This window comes from Dioscorea cayenensis, chromosome 16 (assembly GCF_009730915.1).
Source record: "Dioscorea cayenensis subsp. rotundata cultivar TDr96_F1 chromosome 16, TDr96_F1_v2_PseudoChromosome.rev07_lg8_w22 25.fasta, whole genome shotgun sequence".
In the NCBI taxonomy this organism is placed as follows: domain Eukaryota; kingdom Viridiplantae; phylum Streptophyta; class Magnoliopsida; order Dioscoreales; family Dioscoreaceae; genus Dioscorea; species Dioscorea cayenensis.
Genome location: NC_052486.1, coordinates 19,041,239 through 19,056,542, shown reverse-complemented (window position 1 = coordinate 19,056,542; position 15,304 = coordinate 19,041,239). Strand labels below are relative to the sequence as shown.

General features: G+C 34.7%; 2 protein-coding genes across 2 annotated transcripts; both read left to right on the top strand.

The window, feature by feature from the left end:
• The first annotated feature begins 5,407 nt into the window (after nucleotides 1-5,407).
• Nucleotides 5,408-6,497, top strand: LOC120278594 (uncharacterized protein At2g29880-like). Its single transcript, XM_039285338.1, has 3 exons — nucleotides 5,408-5,734; nucleotides 5,809-5,881; nucleotides 5,962-6,497. Exons 1-3 carry the CDS (start codon nucleotides 5,408-5,410, stop codon nucleotides 6,495-6,497), a joined length of 936 nt encoding a protein of 311 aa, XP_039141272.1.
• Nucleotides 6,498-8,630: 2,133 nt separating this feature from the next.
• On the top strand, nucleotides 8,631-14,901 carry LOC120279339 (general transcription factor IIF subunit 2). The gene is made up of 6 exons (XM_039286266.1): nucleotides 8,631-8,987; nucleotides 10,232-10,340; nucleotides 12,662-12,792; nucleotides 12,914-12,988; nucleotides 13,689-13,838; nucleotides 14,551-14,901. The coding sequence occupies exons 1-6, from the start codon at nucleotides 8,778-8,780 to the stop codon at nucleotides 14,668-14,670; spliced, it is 795 nt and encodes a 264-aa protein (XP_039142200.1). The 5' UTR covers nucleotides 8,631-8,777; the 3' UTR covers nucleotides 14,671-14,901.
• The last annotated feature ends 403 nt before the right edge of the window (nucleotides 14,902-15,304 follow it).

Below are 15,304 nucleotides of genomic sequence, written 5' to 3'. Positions count from 1 at the left end.
GTTTGTATATATATATATATATATATTTTCTTATAAGCAAAGTTAAAATAAAGACTCAACCAAATTATGCATGGCATGAATATCACAATTGAGGAAACAAGGATGAAAACTTTGTCATAAGAGCCATAATTCATCTCAAATTAAGCACAACATATCACATGGCATGAGGTGTCCATGTTGCAAAAGAGCTGGTGGAAGTCGCTGTAAGTACATTAATCTTGTTTGCATATTGGTCAAGTATTAACAGAATAAAAAGAACACATAGACGAAACAAAGGAATGCAAAACATAAACTTTCATAAAGAAGTGGAAACATCTAGGAGTAGAGAAAAGCATCAATTGATATAGTTTGAACATACCCAATAATCTACACATGGCACCATGTGGCACAGAACTTATGATCAAACAACCAAATAAGAGAAAATTGGTAAAGGCCTCACAATGTTCTTCAAGAAATTTTGAAGAAGAAGAAAAGCACCTTGCCGGAGGGAAGATCCAGCCAATGCCGTACGAGAGATCCACCTGCTGCCGAACGGAAGATCTAGACTCTATCTGAGGGGAGATTGAGCAGCTGTTGAAGAGGGGATCTAGAAGCTGCCAGAAGGGAGATCAAGCAGTTATGGGAGGGAAGACCTGTGTACTACTAGAGAACAAATCCAGGTGCTGCCGAAGAGGAGATCCGGTCGCTGCGGGGGAAGATCCAGCCGTTGCCGGAGAGGAGATCTAGTCACTTCCAGAGGAGAGATCCGAGCAAAGGAGAGCAGCGTTCGGCCTCACGAAGGGGAGATGGGGAGAAGGCCCGATTATTCACTTCAATGCCTTCAAAAGAAATTTTGGAAGTGGGTGGAAGTGAGCTTTTATATGGGGCTCACTTCCCCCACTTCAGTGTAAAAAATGATGAAGTGGGTTTTAACTAAAATCCACTTTAGTTTGAAGTGGGGGAAGTGGCCACTTCCCCCACTTCAGAGGAAAAGAACATCAGAAGTGGGGGAAGTCAGTCCACTTCCTCCCACTTCCCCTCACTTACGGCAAAATGAACGCCCCCTTAAGTTCTGAATGAATGAGAATTTCAACCATTGCCTTTTATAGGCAATTCTTACACCAACCCAGCCAACACTTTTGACAACTTTTAATTTATTTTAATGTTTTTCAATGGGAACCGTTGATTTGCACCATTGTTTGAGCAAATGGATTAAGTTAAAGCTGATGGTTTTGAGTGGAGTTGGTAGCCAATGATTTTGACTAACAGCGTTTACGTTGGTGCATGTTCATGCCGAGTAGCAAAATTGAAAAACCAAAATACAAAAAATCAAAGAATGGGAGATATTCGAACTCCAAAAACTAATTGGGTTTCTAAAAAGTATTAATATCGGCAAACTTTTAATGAAAAAAAGATATTCAAAAGCATGTTCATTGTTTTGTTTGTGGGACTGGACTAGGCTTGGTCAAGACTGGGATAGACTCAAAAACCATATCTATTAGATGGGCTAGGCTAGGCAAGGCCACATTTGGGCCAAATTGTTTTGGACCAGTCCTGGTCCTATCTAAATTTTATTAGGCCCAAACCCAACCTTGACTAACCCAAATATATTGAATTTTTTTAGTACAAAATAATATAAATAATTAAATAAATCCACTAATACAATCCTTAATATTTTATCAAACAATGAAATAAATACAACATAACTAATATAAATAGTCCAAATAAGTAATATATAAACAAGTACAACATAATTTCATGAATAAATACTACATCAAGCACAAGTACAACATTCTTAATAAGACAACAATTGTTCCATAAAACATAAATATTGTATAAAATCACAAAGTAAATTGATTCTTGAATCCCACCGTAATAGTTTAAGGAAACAATTACTTATACAAAATAGCATCAAGCAAAATATTAATATAAAAATATCAAAAAGTAGCCTCAAAATTTACAAATAGACCAAAAAAATATATATGTTGAAAAATTGTCCTCATAATTTGAGCTTGAACATGAATCATGTTGCTCAACATCAACAACCATATTGAATTTTCCTTTAAATTATTATTTTGAACCATATTTCAATATTTTTAAAATAAAAAAACCAACATTAACATAAATTTTTAAAACACAATTACCTTGATTGGTTTGAAGGATTCTCGCAATCAATCTCAACGACACATTATAGCTTGTATAGTTTTTGAACTTAATGAAGCTTTATAAGGACTAATCACTCAACGAACTGTGTTAAATGTGCTTTTTGAGACAATAGTAGATATTTGAATAGTCAAAATATCACGAGCTATGCTTGAGAAGTCTGAAAATCTCATTGAACATGACTTCCAAAAATTCAAAACATCCAACACCACATTTCAGTCTAAACATGATTCTTCCAAATAAATATCTAGCTTTAACTTTTGCATTTGCACTCTATTAACATAACCTTCAAATCTATCTAACTCTTGCATTTCATTATTACCCTCATTATCACTACCATCATCATTCATAATCACATTGTTTTTTGTGCTTGTATAATTGGAAAAAAGATGGTTAATCCTTTTTATAAGCTTTAAAACACTTATATAGAGTTCTAACCACATTTGAAGTATATCTTTCAGCTTTCATCCCATATACTTCAGTATAAACAAAATTCACTATATTTAACCTTACAGTGAAGATCCAAAATCACAATACAAAATAAAATCAAGCTATACGCATTGCAATATTTCATCAAACCTCATCTACATTTCTTTAACTATATGTGTCAATAAGTTTTTTGGTCCATTAACCACATTTAACAATTTATGATGAATTTACCACACTTCTCTAAAATATAAATTAGAAGTCATATATGTAACACAAAACAAGGCACAAGTTAAGTCATGAAAAGACTTCAATAAATTGTACTAAAGTAACAACATCATATCATTCTCCATCCACTAAACTTTACATAAAATTACTATTCTAACGAAGTGCCTAACAAGCATGTCATAGATAGAGTTTCATTTGGTGGACAATCAAGACACAATTTATTTCCAATATCAAAATTTAACTTTTTCTACAATGTTATAATTTTTTTTTTCTTCCATGAGTGGATTGCTTCATATATTTAGCACAAAGATGTAATGTGTCAATAGTTAACATAATAGGATCTAGGCCCTGTTTGGATACCACTAAATTCCATAGGAATGGTAGTGGTTCCTATGGAATTTAGTGATATGTAGGAAATCACAATAAAAAGGTGTTTGGCTACTATTTTCATAGTGTAAAATTACTGTGAAATCATAGGATTCCATAGTATTTTTAAAAAGAGGGTGCCATCAAAATATTTTCTCCCTTTGTTTTTCGGGTTAAAGAACTCGTCCCTCACGCCTTTCTTTCCCATCGCCCGCTCCAACGCCTTAATCCCCCATCGGCCGCTCGAACACCTTCTTCCCATCGACGGCTCCGGCACATTCTTCCCATCACCCGCTCCGGCCCTGGAACTGCCAACGAAGTCCCTGCGGTTTGCCTCTCATCAGGATCTCGTCACTGGTGGCTTCTCCAAAGGTGTGTGAAGATATTTAAAGAAAAGCAAAGCGATCTCGCCGCTGCTTCTTCGTTTCCGGCCCGAGCATCCTCGTCCTCTCCAGCGATCTCGGTCCGTGCCCTTCACTTCTCTTGATCTCTGATCTCTGATCTCTTTCTTGGTTCTCGGGAATTCTTTTGGTGTTGATGCTTCTGAGATTGGCTAGGGTTTTTGTTGCTTTATCTTTTTTGTGTTGATTGTTGGATGGAAGGATCATTGAGTTGGTGTTGTTTTTCAGGGCTTTGGTTCCCGGAACACGGGTGGTGCCACCATTGCGAATTTCCAACGAGGGTTTGCGAGGTACATGGATTATTTATCTTTCTTATTCTTTTTTATGAATTAATTGTTTTTTATTTAGATTTATTTGGAGTTTTGAAGACAGTTATGAAATTGTTGGTGATTTAGTTTGGGTTTGAGCTTGAGTTTATGAAGTCTATTATTTCTTGGGATTATTTTCAAAGTGTTTAGATGGTTCTCATTTGTTTTTTTTTAGGATGAATTAATGATGTTTTGTTTCTAGTTTATGGTACCAAGATTTCCTTGACATTGGACAAGGCACTGGTTTCTTGAGATTCTAATTATTTGTAATTTTTCGATTATGATCTCATTGACGTTGAACAAACCATCCTTTTCTTGATATTATATTAGAAGCCGTGTGTTGATGGTGATCATGGGTTTTTTTTTAATTTATGAATCAGTTTTTTTATTTTGATGGTTCTTAGTTTTTTTATTATTTTCTTGCATTATTAAAGAACATTTAAGTGGACAAAGAACACACATCATGGAGTATAATCCAAAACCGGGTTCCAAGACCTTGTTAATGAAAATTGCTTTGAAAACTCAATCTTGTTTTCCCTGAATGAATGTCTGCTTGTCACTGATACTCAAAATGAAAACAATTCCTAGCCCTGATGATTCCCTGCAAACCAAATACTAACAAACACTGCTCACATATTATTATTATTATTATTATTAAATGATGATTGAGACGCTTGGAAGCAGAGGAAATGAACATCTCTGAAAACATAACATAAAAAATAAAATAAAATAAGAAGAAGAAGAAGAAAAAGATATCAAGTGGTTCATTACAATTAATGAATTGCAGAGTGGAAGTGTGGCTTGGCCTTTTAAGAGCATTAGAAGACATATCCCATCCCTTTATTTTTCCTTGCTCTTTAAAGAACATTTAAAGAATGAATTAGTTTTGACTTGATACGGATGTTGATTCTTGATTGTATAGATTTGAATTCTCAGTTATTGTTTGCAAATTTATGTACTAGATTCCTTTCTAAATTGTATTAAAATTTCGCCTTTTCTTTTCGGTCTGTTATGCATATATGTCTTACTTAATGCCAACACTGAATTAGCATTTTTATCATATGCTCTGATTGTCATGTTAAATCTGTATAAAATTAACTTCTGAAAACTGTTGATCAACAATAAACTCACAAAGAAAGAACTCCAAAATTAGGGTATGATAAGTTAGCACACACATGATATAATTAAATAGATCAAAGTAAAACATTTACATAATTAAAGTGAATAGAATTTTGGCCATTGCATGACACTGATAATAGATTTTACAGAGAAGAAATTAACACAATTTACATGCACATGTTTTGGAAATGTTTGTTGAGCCACACAATCTGAAATTACTATACAAGGACAGGAATCATGGGACAAATATCGATGTCAGGAAGTGAAAAACCCCTTCAAGCATGCAATAAGAATTTCCCAAATTTCCTTTATCTATATGTTAACAATCTTTATTAATATGAAAAGTCATGCTTGATTGCCTATAGTGAATAGTGAAATTTTATAAATAATGGCATCCATTTTGGCTTTGTACTATAGATGGCAACTCAAGAGAAGACTGACACAAGGGCTAAATGGAATGAAAGTCATAAAGCTCATATAGTGAAATTGTTAGGCGACTATAATGTTCCAGCGTACCGTTCACAAAATGGATGGACTAAAGAGGCATGGAATAGAATATTGCGTGACATGGTAACGAAATTCTTGAATTTAAAATGCACCGTTGTACAAGTTAAAGCGTTAGAGCAAGAGATGAAAAAAATTTACAAGCTTCTGAAGGGGTTTACCGAATTGAGTGGCTTTGGATGGGATTATGAAAAAAATATGGTCGAAGCCACTGAAGAAGTTTGGGCACCACTACTTGAGGTATATATTTTTATCACATAATTTATAAACTTTATGCAACAATTTATGTTAATCATTTTCACCAAAATATGCAGAGAAATAAAGAAGCTAGAAGATGGCATCAACAACCCTTTCCATATTTCATGGTACTGCAGGAGATTTATGAGGGTAAGAAAGTGTTGTTTACTAATGTTTGCTTTAAAGATTTGTTCATATACTTTCTAATAATTTGTACATTTATTACACAGGGAGATATGCAGAAGGAAGATGCTCTCGTGATGTAGACTATTATGCAAATGTGCCAATGGACACTCCATCTCCAAGCATTCCGACTCCAAATGATCCCATCCAATCATTGCCTACACCCGAAATAGAGATAGAGGATCCTAATTTTGCACAAGTGGAGCCTCCATGCAGTCAACCAAATATTTCACAACCCCAAAACTCATGTAGTGCAAGCCGACAAAGGTTAGGGGATGAAGTGCAAAGAAGGAAAAAGGACCGAAAGCGAAAAAATGTTCAAGAGTCATTCTTCGAACAATATATAGATATGCGTCGAGCTGAGACGGATAGATATATTGACGCTATGAAAATGAACCGGGTAGAGGAGAAGCACACCATTGGAGAATGCATGGCGGCATTTAATGTGTTGTGTGATCAATTTCCAGATGAAGATTTTGTTAAAATTACAACATTGTTTAAAGACAAGGATAATCGTGAAATCTTCTTTAGTCTCATCAATGAAGAACGGAAAGTGTTGTGCCTTCGGCAAATGATTAATTAAAAACAATGTTATGTTCTATGTTTTTAATATTTAGTTACATGTAAAACGTTATGTTTTATTTAAGACGTTATGTTTATTTGCTGGCAGGTTTTTGAATTATTTGTGGCTATCTTATTCCTTAATAACAAGAAAAAGGATTTTATAAATAAGGCAACATTGATAAAGTTACATACTGATAATTGCAGCCCTAAAATAAAACAACATCGATAAACTTACACATCGATTAAGTTACATTTCTACGATAGTTACAATAATTATTCCACATTTGCATTGCTATTTCATCTCTTTTGCGAGCACCTGCAATACGATCAGAGTTCAATACGTTGACATCATTTTGATATGTATCATCTCCATTTGGGACAGTAACTTCGTCAGCTGCACTACTGATTTCTTCAATTTTATCCGTGTCATTGTGTATACGTATGAAATTATGCAAGACACATGCGGCGACTACTATATCAGTTTGGGAATCTATTGGATGGAAGGTTGCAACTTTAGTATAGGAAATCTCATCTTCAAGACACCAATAATGCGTTCAACATGATTTCTCAATGAAGCATGTCGCAAATTAAATAGTTCTTTGTAATTACTTGGTCTACATCCTGCCTGTCCTTGCTCTTGTAAGTGATAACGCACACCTCGGTATGGAGCAATAAATTTTGGAGTATTTGCATATCCTGCATCCACTAGGTAATATTTATTTGGGGGACATGGAAGCCTTGGTCGATTGAATGCTGAAGTACTCTAGCATCAGAAGCAGAACCTTCCCAACCAGCCCGAACATATACAAAATGTTGGTTAAAATCGCATGCGACCATGACATTCTGGGATAATGTTTGTTTCCTATTTCTGTAAGGATCTTGCAAGGCCAAAGAAATAGTGATTGGAACATGTGTTCCATCAATAGCACCGATACAATCCTAAAATAAAAAACCCATAAGATTTGTTAAGAGAATATATAAAAAAAGCAAATACTAAATAAAAAATATGTATAAAGATTTCTAACCTTGAAATATGGAAAAAAAAAATGTCTATTATTCTGGATAACTGGTGATGTAATTGTTGGTGGCAATTCTATATATGTAGTCGCAAGAGTAGTAATAGCTTCAAGCACTTTTTTAAAATAACGGCTAACCGTTTCTGCTGAATGTTGAAAACGTTCTTGCACATCACGATTACTAGCGTTGTGCGTAAGAGTGTACATGAACATTGCTAGTTGTTCCTCAATTGTAACCCTTTTCGAGCTTCGAAGAAGAAATCTTTCTCTTAAACAATTAGCAAGTGCTTGAAATATACGAGGCTCCATACGAAATTCACGCTTACAACGTGCGTCATGACCTTGAAGGATTTCTTGAACATATGCATCGCCTGTTAATATTGATGTATGACAAGGCCTAGTTTCTGAACTTACAGGAAATAAACTTGGTAAAATGGTGATCATGAATTCGTCATCATCTTCATTAAGCTTTCTCCATTGATCCAGATCCATATTGAAACAAAAGAGTTTGAGACGTACAGATTTAAGATGAAGAGAGATAAGTTTACAAATGACATAAGAGTGTTGGCTTTAAATAGAGAGATTGGTAACGGCTAGTTTTTAAAAAACTTCAACGGCTAGTTTTTAAAAAACTCAAACGGCTAGTTTTTTTTAAACTCTAATGGCTAGTTTCATTTTCAAAATTAAAAATTCCTATAGAAAAATTCATGCGCACATCCAAACACTGATTATGTAGGAATTTTTCCTGTAGTAAATTACGTAGGAATCATTTCTGAATCCTATGGAATAAAATTCCTACAGAAAAATTTACTATGCAACCAAACAGGGCCCTAATGTTGATTGCGTAACCAGATTTCCATTTATAGTGACTTAAGCATGAGCTCTTCGATTAAAAAATAATAATAATACTAATAAAATTTTAATTAAATTAAATTAAAAAGAAGGTATTAAAAAATTTATGAATTGTTAAGGTAGGAATATTTTGGGTAAATGGAAGTCAGCGAAGGAAGCACGTTTTTTTCCATATTTATTTTCATTTATTTAAAAAGAAAATATTTATGCGTTATTTATTATATAAATAGTGCCATCTTTAAATATTTCTTTTATTTACTACATTTATAATTTTATTTTATTTAGCTCAAGTATCAGTACAGGGTCTGCTTCGGAGCCCTAATTTCATTATCGCGCCAACTTCCCGATCAAGAGCTCAAGAGCAAACTCCAAAATTTCGTTTTTTTCCCTCAGTGGTGGTCAGTTCCCAGTGCTTCGATCCGGGAGCATCCATGGCGGACGATGGAGGGAGGAACGTGCTAGAGACGGCGCGCGCTGATCGCTCCGTGTGGCTGATGAAATGCCCTCCTGTGGTTTCCCGCGCATGGCAAGCCGCTGCGGCGTCCTCGTCCTCTTCCGAAGCCTCGGCCACCCAACCCGTCGTCGCTAAGGTCGTTCTCTCCGTCGATCCCCTCTGCAAGGATGATCCCTCTTCCGTCCAGGTATTGGATCTCTGTTTCTCTGCTTGACGCTGATGGATTTGTTGAAATTTTGCTTTCGTTAGGGGATTAATTGTTTTCTTTTTTTGGTGGTGGTGGTGTTGATTGTGATATGGGTGTTTTCATGAATTTTGTTTGATAATGTCCAGATTAATTTGAGGTTGCCTTTGTTCTTTTGGTTAAACTGTGAATTGCTTAATCGATGACTACAATTGCTGGTATCTTTTGGTATTTTTTTAGCAGTGAATGATCTGTGGAAAATATTAGTGCTTTTGAGAAACCTTGAGGTCTGACTTCTCACCAAATTGTCATCATGCTAGTTGGAAAGTTTTATAGGTTTGTCTTGCACTTGGAATTATCTGTTTGTAGTTTGCGGTCGGTGACGTGCCATTTGAGTGTTGGCCTTGGTGTACTTGTAACACTGGTTGCTGGTGATCCTCGTGTACAAATTTGAGGTGAGAAGGAGACTCTTCACCTAGGTAGAGGTTGGCACATGTTAACCTCTGAAACTCGAACACAATATTTACTGGCATTCATCAATTTTTTACATATATTCTGCCCATATTTTACAGTTTTGTGGGGTTTAGGTAAAAGATTTAAGTTACATACTGAGATTTGAGGAAGACAATAGAATCATTTAGAAAGAAGACATAAGGACGTGGTTGTGGTGGAAACAATAGAAATCTATTTTTCAGGGAGAATTGGTAGTGTTGTTTGGATGACAGTAGTTTACGGTTACCATACGATGATCAGGAACCTTAGAAATAGGAATGACTTTGACGTTGATAAGTTAAATTTACATCAATTATCTGAAGTTTAACTTTTCTAAAAAGTAGGAACAGGTAAAATATCATCTGAACTCCAACCATTTCTTCTCTAAACAATATAAAATAATCAAGAGGCTTTTGTTGCATGAAAGTTCACTGATGTTCAATGTTTATTGGACAAAGATACAAATTTTGTCTGGTCTTTGGTTGCTAAGACATTCAGTTTCTACCTTCTGAGTTTGATGTAGTGGGTTCAAAATAATATTAGATTTCCACCTATACTGCATATGATTGTACTGGATTGTAGCTAAAAAGTATGCAACACTCCTCAGTGATATCTAGATGAACATGCATAGCTTATTTTGTTTTAATTTATTCAAGTGCTTGACTTGGCAAAGATGATACATCTATACATTTTTTTGGTTTCATACTACTAATTGTGTATTTCCATTTGATGATTTTTTTTTCTTGAAATGACAGTTTAAGATGGAAATGGCCCAAACTGACCCTGGAAACACACCTAAAAGTTATTCGCTCAATATGTTCAAAGACTTTGTTCCAATGTGTGTTTTCTCTGAATCAAGCCAAGGTATGAGGAAGATTGTACATACATACTTTCAAGCCTTCCTTGTTCACATCATGTTGTCAGGCAATTTCTTTGATTGGAAGCAATGTGTATGTGCCCTGCTTGGCATAGCCTGCTGACTTGACCAGCTTTTCCTAAGTTTCTTGCTTCTTTTCATGTGCAGAAAAAAAATGGGAATAATGTGTACAATCACTTTCACTGAATGATGCATATTATTTGTTAGAATTTTATTGAAGACAAGTTTATATGATATGATGGTTTTCACATATCACCATGATGTTATGCCATCACTGAAGGTTTTAATGGGACCTTTGGACTAAATTGAGGATGGTTTGAACCTAGTGAATTATTTTTCTATCAACGGCAATGGTTTTTGGGCTTTGTTAGAGTAAATTTATATCTTGTGTGAGTCAGTATGATGACATTCTTCACCAACCTTTTTGTTAATTATTATAGTTTATTGTATTAAAAAGCTGCAGATTAATAATTGATTTTTTTTCAAGCAAGGATGCTATCCTTTCTGAATCATCTAGCTTGCAATCTTGGAATTCTGATCACACTCTGATTCTGGGGTATGCATGCTGTGTTGCCATTATGGATGTCTTTTGTAATGCCTTTTTTGGTTCATACAACAGACAAATAATTGCATATTCCTTGTTATCTATCTAAAATTTGGTGAATAATATGTAATAGGCATCAAAAGAATCAAGGAAAAGGTTATTAACTGAGAATAGCAAGAAGTTCACTATGGGTAACTCTTCAAGAAGCTAGATCAACGAATTGGAATCTATGATACCTGTGATAATTTTAATCTTTATCGTGATAGAGATGAAAGTGTCTATATGATGTGAGATGATGCTGGAATTATTTTAGGGGAAATTGATTGCATAATGCCTGTTGACTATTGTTTTGAAATGTCTTGCAATATTCTAAAAGTTGTCTATGCTGCATATACCACACACCTTTCAACTTTCCGGTTGAGATAATGAAATTCTTGTCATAGAAAGTGAAAGAGTTGGTTTTCATATAATTCTGATGAAAAACTATATTCTTGGGAGGAAGATTGATAAGATCAGGAGTCGACTGTGACACATTCAAATGTTGTATGGTAGATCATTTTCTGGTAGTAATGTGACTGTGAGAATAGAAGTCAGATAGATGATTCTGAATGATATTAATTTTTTATTGTTAGTGACAAGCAAGTTGTTCAAACACTGGGTTTTCTCTGTTCTGATGTCTCAAGTCTCATTTAATAAATTATCATAGTATATCAAATAAAGTTCGGTTGAGTAACCACACAAGAATAACTTCAGGGGCAGCAAATATATCTTATTTGATGATTTTTTTTCCTTTCTGCATCATTCATTTTAAGATACAATTGTATAAAAAGTGTCATGTCTCCGAGTTATGATCCCATTTCATTATTGGCTTCTCCTATTCTATCTTTTTGAAGGGAGCTCTATTCTTTTCTCCTGAAAGCTTGCATATGGAATGTATTATCCAGTAATTTAATACTGGGGGCCTTGGTTGTCACTTCTAACATGGAAAGTATGGTATTATTGCTTAAGAAGGTTCTGATATGAGAAGGCTGTTCTTTCATGTCGATCATGAACCTACCATTAGTCATTCAGTTTCTGGAAATCTCAAGTTTTGTTTCCAATGCGCTGTGCTACCAGAAATCCTCAATGGAATATCCCCCTCAGTGATGCAGAACTATTGCCCATCCTTGAATAGTTAATAAATTAGTTGTTTGTGATCCTGTGAACTCATCTATGTAACAGCCCTTCATCATGGTTAAAGGTCTGATTGATCTCTATGGGGCTGTAAATAGTTCCTATGGTTGATCAACAAATTCAATTAAAAGTGATCAGGTGGGCATTTAGTTCATTAAACATTGGGTTTAATTTGATATTTGAAGTTTAGAAAGGTACTAACTTCATGAGTCTTGGTTATAATAGTCATAGTGTTCCAGACTTGGTTAATGAAAATGGTGTTTGGAAAGAAGGCTTGGATTTAGTAGACAGTGGTCTTGGAGATTTGTTGGCCCGTTGATAATATTATGGTCATTATAAATCGGTATCAATCTCTGTCATTTATGATCTTTTGCATTAAGTTATTACACAACATTTTTAGTGATTGGGTAAAAGATAAGGCACAATTATCAGCATTATGAAATTTGTAATTCTGCTTTGTGTTTTGAAGTTGTTGAGGTGTTTCAATTCTATTTTTCATCCCATTGCACTATTGAAGATTGAGCTCATTTAATAATTTCTTCGTTTTCCTTTTTCTGACTTCAACCAGGAAACTTGATTTTCATACTGTAGGAAAATATTCAATAGAAGGAAAGGTGGAACATAAATTTGATATGGAGCCTCATAGTGATAATTTGAAGGACTATGGTAAACTGTGCCGTGAAAGGACAAATAAGGCTATGATTAAAACTAGACAAGTCCAGGTGTGCAATTTGCAAATACTCTTGTTTTATTTATGATATCCTTGGAAATTTTTGCTGCTATACTCCTTTGAGTGAACTATATATTTTTTTTTTGGGTCATTTTTTGCATTTATTCTATTAGGTGATTGATAATGACCACGGTGTGCTTATGAGGCCAATGCCTGGCATGGTTGGTTTAATCCCTTCTGGTTCAAAGGTAAGTACTATTTTAATTGATTTAAATCACACCCACTACTAATCTGGTAAGGGATAAATTGGAGCAAATAGGTTGAAATGTTGCATAAATATTATATGACAGGGATCCAGACTGCGAGTTATTAGATTCTAGGCATGGAATATAGTCAACTTCCATGTTATTAATTAGTTGATCAATTTTGCTTCGATGGGCTGTGCTGGGCTTATTTCCATTTGCTATTTGGGCTGCAGGTAAAAATAATTGCAGTCATGACCCTGGAATGAGCTAATCATTTGGATTTAATTCCAGTCTTTGTTGTTAGAAAAATAAGGTCTTCTTCCTTGTCTACCTGACCCTTTGGAACCATTATGGAGTTAACTCATTAGTTCCACTTACCTGAAATACATGTTAGGCCTGTAAATAACCAAGTTAAGGTATATCCTTGTAGCTCTTTTTTTGTGGCATTTATTTTTGTTGCATGACCTTTTCTGGATGGTTTTATAACAGTCTTTCACTCAGTAATGGTTGTAGACCCTTGTATATAAATTTATGCGCTCAATATTCATACCTTTGAAGTCTGTTAAATCATTCAAGCTCTTGTGCAGCATATGGTGAATATTTGTTTTGGTGTAGTGCATATTTTGAGATGAAATTTTCTTATCCTTGAAGTTTGGAACCCTACCATCCTTCACACAATTATTTATTTGCTTTCTGCTACCAGGAAAAGAAAAAACCAACTCCAACAAAACAATCTGACGTGAAGCGAACAAGAAGGGATCGGCGAGAACTGGAGAACATAATCTTCAAGCTTTTTGAAAGGCAACCGAATTGGGCTTTGAAGCAACTGGTTCTAGAGACAGACCAGCCTGAGGTACCCTACCAACCATTGTATTTCAAGCTTCTGGTTGTAATGTAACTGATTAAATTCATAGAATGCCCTCCTAACCTAAAATTCCTGGAATGTTGCATTTTACAATTTTAAGAACCTTTTAATTTGATATTTGCATATTTTAATCATTTTAATCTTGGCATTCCTGATACACATAAGTTACTACCACCAAATAAATATACCGTATATTTTCAGTAATATTGTCGTTATGACCTTAACCTGTTATGCTAATAGACCATCTAACAGAAAATTCACATATTGAGTTCGTTCACATTGTTTCTATTTCCTTTATCCCCCAACTCCACTCATGGTGCTAATGTCCTTGCTTCCGTACCTGCAAATTATCCTCATTGGCTGTGAGTACAAAAAAGTTTGCGCAAGTGAATAGACAGATTCATGGAACATTGGTTTTATTAAGTAGTTTACTAACACTTTATTGCCATGACTTTTTCTCATTCATGCAAATCCTGCTTCTTGGTATGTTCATCCTAACTTAGACATGTTTCTGCTTCATCTGTTTTTCCAAGATAGTCGGTTCAGTTCTGTCCATATTGTAATGTGAACATGCATTTGACTATATATATCTTCTGTCCATATTCTAATGTGAACATGCATTTGACTATATCTTAAATGTGTATCAGGGGCTCTGTAGAGCGTTTTGTTTCTTACTGCTCTCTGTCTTGTCTGTGTGCAGCAATTCCTGAAAGAAATATTAAATGACCTGTGTGTTTACAACAAAAGGGGACCAAACCAAGGAACCCATGAGCTTAAGCCAGAATACAAGAAATCCAGTGAGGATGTGGACACTGCTTAGGTACATGTTCTGTTCTCAGTAAAAACTTCACTGATTACAGTTGTGCGCAAATTGTATATCCAAACCATCGTTTTACTGTCATTTCCCTATCAACCTTGTGGATCTACAAATACAGGACAAGTGAAAATTACACATTGGCATTATAGCTCTTATCAGGCTAGTTTGACTTGATTTGTATTAATACTGTTACACCCCTGCTTTCTAAATCATAATCAATATGTTTTCATCTGATGAGCATTTTGCCGCAAGCATCTTTCTTCTGATGGCGTATGTAAACCTGGTAAAATCTAATCAATTATATGTACTCTTCTTAGTTTTGCCATTTGGTTAATTGAAAACCTATTTCAGTGTATTTGTGTAAATATTTTAGTTTACTTGTGTAAGTTTAAGAAGATTAAAGGAGGTGATGTTTTTATTTAAACATTAAATTCCCATTTAGTCCCTGCGTTTGGTAACAACACGATATATATTATATAAATAGTGTTATATATATACGGTTATTTTTTGTTTAGTTTTTAAATTTATATCTCAAATGATGTGTCAAGGCAGTGCTTTGCTTTGAAAACATTTTCTATGATAACCAAAGATCAAAGTGGTATAAAGAACCATTTTGGCGCAGACTTTTATATTAATA

What these genes read in the sequence shown, in the direction of transcription:
- LOC120278594 (XM_039285338.1), top strand. Translation starts at nt 5,408, where the DNA reads ATGGCAACTCAAGAGAAGACTGACACAAGGGCTAAATGGAATGAAAGT. An exon ending in TTTGGGCACCACTACTTGAG is followed by an intron (nt 5,735 to 5,808) that starts GTATATATTTTT and finishes CAAAATATGCAG; the next exon opens with AGAAATAAAGAAGCTAGAAG. An exon ending in ACTGCAGGAGATTTATGAGG is followed by an intron (nt 5,882 to 5,961) that starts GTAAGAAAGTGT and finishes TTTATTACACAG; the next exon opens with GGAGATATGCAGAAGGAAGA.
- LOC120279339 (XM_039286266.1), top strand. Translation starts at nt 8,778, where the DNA reads ATGGCGGACGATGGAGGGAGGAACGTGCTAGAGACGGCGCGCGCTGAT. An exon ending in TTTCTCTGAATCAAGCCAAG is followed by an intron (nt 10,341 to 12,661) that starts GTATGAGGAAGA and finishes TTCATACTGTAG; the next exon opens with GAAAATATTCAATAGAAGGA. An exon ending in TTAAAACTAGACAAGTCCAG is followed by an intron (nt 12,793 to 12,913) that starts GTGTGCAATTTG and finishes TTATTCTATTAG; the next exon opens with GTGATTGATAATGACCACGG.